Here is a 2124-nt window from a genome sequence, read left to right on the forward strand (position 1 = left end):
AATTAGGACATAGGTCTCTAATTAATTAAGACATAGGTCTCGCAATCTGTATTTTAGACCACAAAACAAAATTATATATTACGATCCCAAGACCAATCTATTTTTGTCGACACACGCGTCATTTTAATCATTTTCACCGGAATATTTTTAAAAATTTGATCACTAGTAAGTTGTAGGATAATTAATCTTTTATAAATTAAAGTGACGTTTTAGAATTTATGCTTGGATATATGGTTAGTTGTGCTGACCAAATTCTTCTTCGTTTTCCTAATTCTCGTCTTATTAAATTACTATAAGTAATCACCTTTGATGATCGAATTATTTTACGAGGCCTTACTAACGCGATATAACTTTATATGACGTATATATAGATGTTGAAACAATGAAATTACATTCATTTAATAATTCGCTCGTGCTATATTTTGAAAATACAATGACTATGTTAAATTATATTCACACAAATTAAAGTTAAAAGAGAAGATTGAAAAAGAAAACAAGTTGAAAAAGGTTCTCGACAAATTCTGCCAGTGACCCATTTCTTTGTTAAAAATTTTAATCACGAAAATTTAATTACTTTATTTAATTGAAACATAGATATAAAAATGAGAAATATAATTTGCTAACGTACGTTATAAGACATCCATGCATTTTAAAAAATATTTTTTTTTACAAAGGTGTTCCCGTTTTAATAATCTCAAACTACATGATTAGTATATCATCGACGGATCCTGTTGGACGGTAACAACAGTACTGTTGTCGCATGGCCAAGTGGAACAGTTTAAGCTTCGTTCGATCTGACGAAACATCAAAACTTGTCTGATGTTCAACAACTTATCTTGGAGAATACGGTTCTCCAAACGCAGACGTTCATTCTCCGTGTTTGTTCGTTGACAATGGTACGAAACGTACCGGAGCTGGTTCGTCAATTCGTGGTTCTGAGTTTTAAGCTGGTTTAGCTGGATACTCATCTCCTCCAAGTGCTTTTGTTTCTTCTCTCTTGATCGTTTAGCCGATTCCCGGTTCGATAATTTCCGTTTCTTTTTACGTTCATGGGTATTCTCCTCCGTCGGAGCAACGTCTGAGCTGGTCCGGTTTACAGAAGCAAAATCATGGGCCGGACTCTGTATTGGATCCAATGATGAGTCAAAGACCGAGAAGAGGTGTGAAATGTCCCATGGGGTGAAACCGGTTTCGAAAGCTGGGACAAAGGTTGCTAGACTCGGTTCAGCTGAGAAAACCGGAGAAATAGTAGACATCATGGTTTTTAATGCTTAACCGGAAAGTAAAAGAGAAGGACAAAACACACAAATGATATCAAAATTGAAGAGATGGGAGAGAGATTAGAAGGGGAAAAGGGAAGAATTGCATTGTTGGAGGCTCGTATTTATGGACAAGCCTACACGAGGGTATTTTGGTCAGAAAGTAGTAAAAATATATATAATATTGATGATGGTTACTTTTTCCTAATAACTTTTCTTTTTCTTTTTATCTTTTTTGAGTTCTTTTCCCTTAAAAAAGAAAAGAGAAAGACCAAAAATGAGAAAATTAGTCGCATCAGCCATCAGACAAATTGTTGGGTACGTGTCGGCACAGGATTAGATGTAACTCAAAGTAATTTGGAGATCCCATACCTGGCTCAGATTGCTCAAAGTAATTATCTTTTGTGTAACTCAAACTCAAAGCACATTGGTATAAAAGATTCAAGTGAATTTGGTCAAATGACCATGACTCTGCTGAAATCTCGAAATTAAGAGAATTGTCATACAATACTCGACTTTTTTTTAACAGAAAATATCATTTTGTGTGTATGAAACTAAAAGAAATAAGACTAAAAGAGATGTGGTATATATGGTAAATATACTTTGTTGTATAGTATATACTAGAGTTTAATTAATATTCAAATGGTTATGCATGTGTTTGCTAAAAGTATGATTGGTTAAAAGAAAATGTTTTATTCTGGTTTAGGTAAAGTCTTGTAAGTTGTGGTATTATTGTATGGTTTTGTTTTTGCTGTGTTCTTTGTTTTTGCAACATGTGCAAGTCTAAATCTCGTTACAAAAGTTGACAATGGAATCATATGTTTTATTTATATTTTCGTTTTGTTTTTTTTTTGGGGGTAAGATT

General features: G+C 33.3%; 1 protein-coding gene across 1 annotated transcript; it reads right to left on the minus strand.

Annotated features, from left to right (window-relative positions):
* LOC104780800 (bZIP transcription factor 11-like) lies at positions 551–1348 on the minus strand. The gene has a single exon (XM_010505341.2). It carries the CDS (start codon positions 1257–1259, stop codon positions 708–710), a length of 552 nt encoding a protein of 183 aa, XP_010503643.1. The 5' UTR covers positions 1260–1348; the 3' UTR covers positions 551–707.

Source organism: Camelina sativa, chromosome 4, assembly GCF_000633955.1.
Source record: "Camelina sativa cultivar DH55 chromosome 4, Cs, whole genome shotgun sequence".
In the NCBI taxonomy this organism is placed as follows: Eukaryota; Viridiplantae; Streptophyta; class Magnoliopsida; order Brassicales; family Brassicaceae; genus Camelina; species Camelina sativa.

Excerpts from the sequence above, each read along its gene's own strand:
- LOC104780800 (XM_010505341.2), bottom strand. The coding sequence starts at position 1,259 with ATGATGTCTACTATTTCTCCGGTTTTCTCAGCTGAACCGAGTCTAGCA.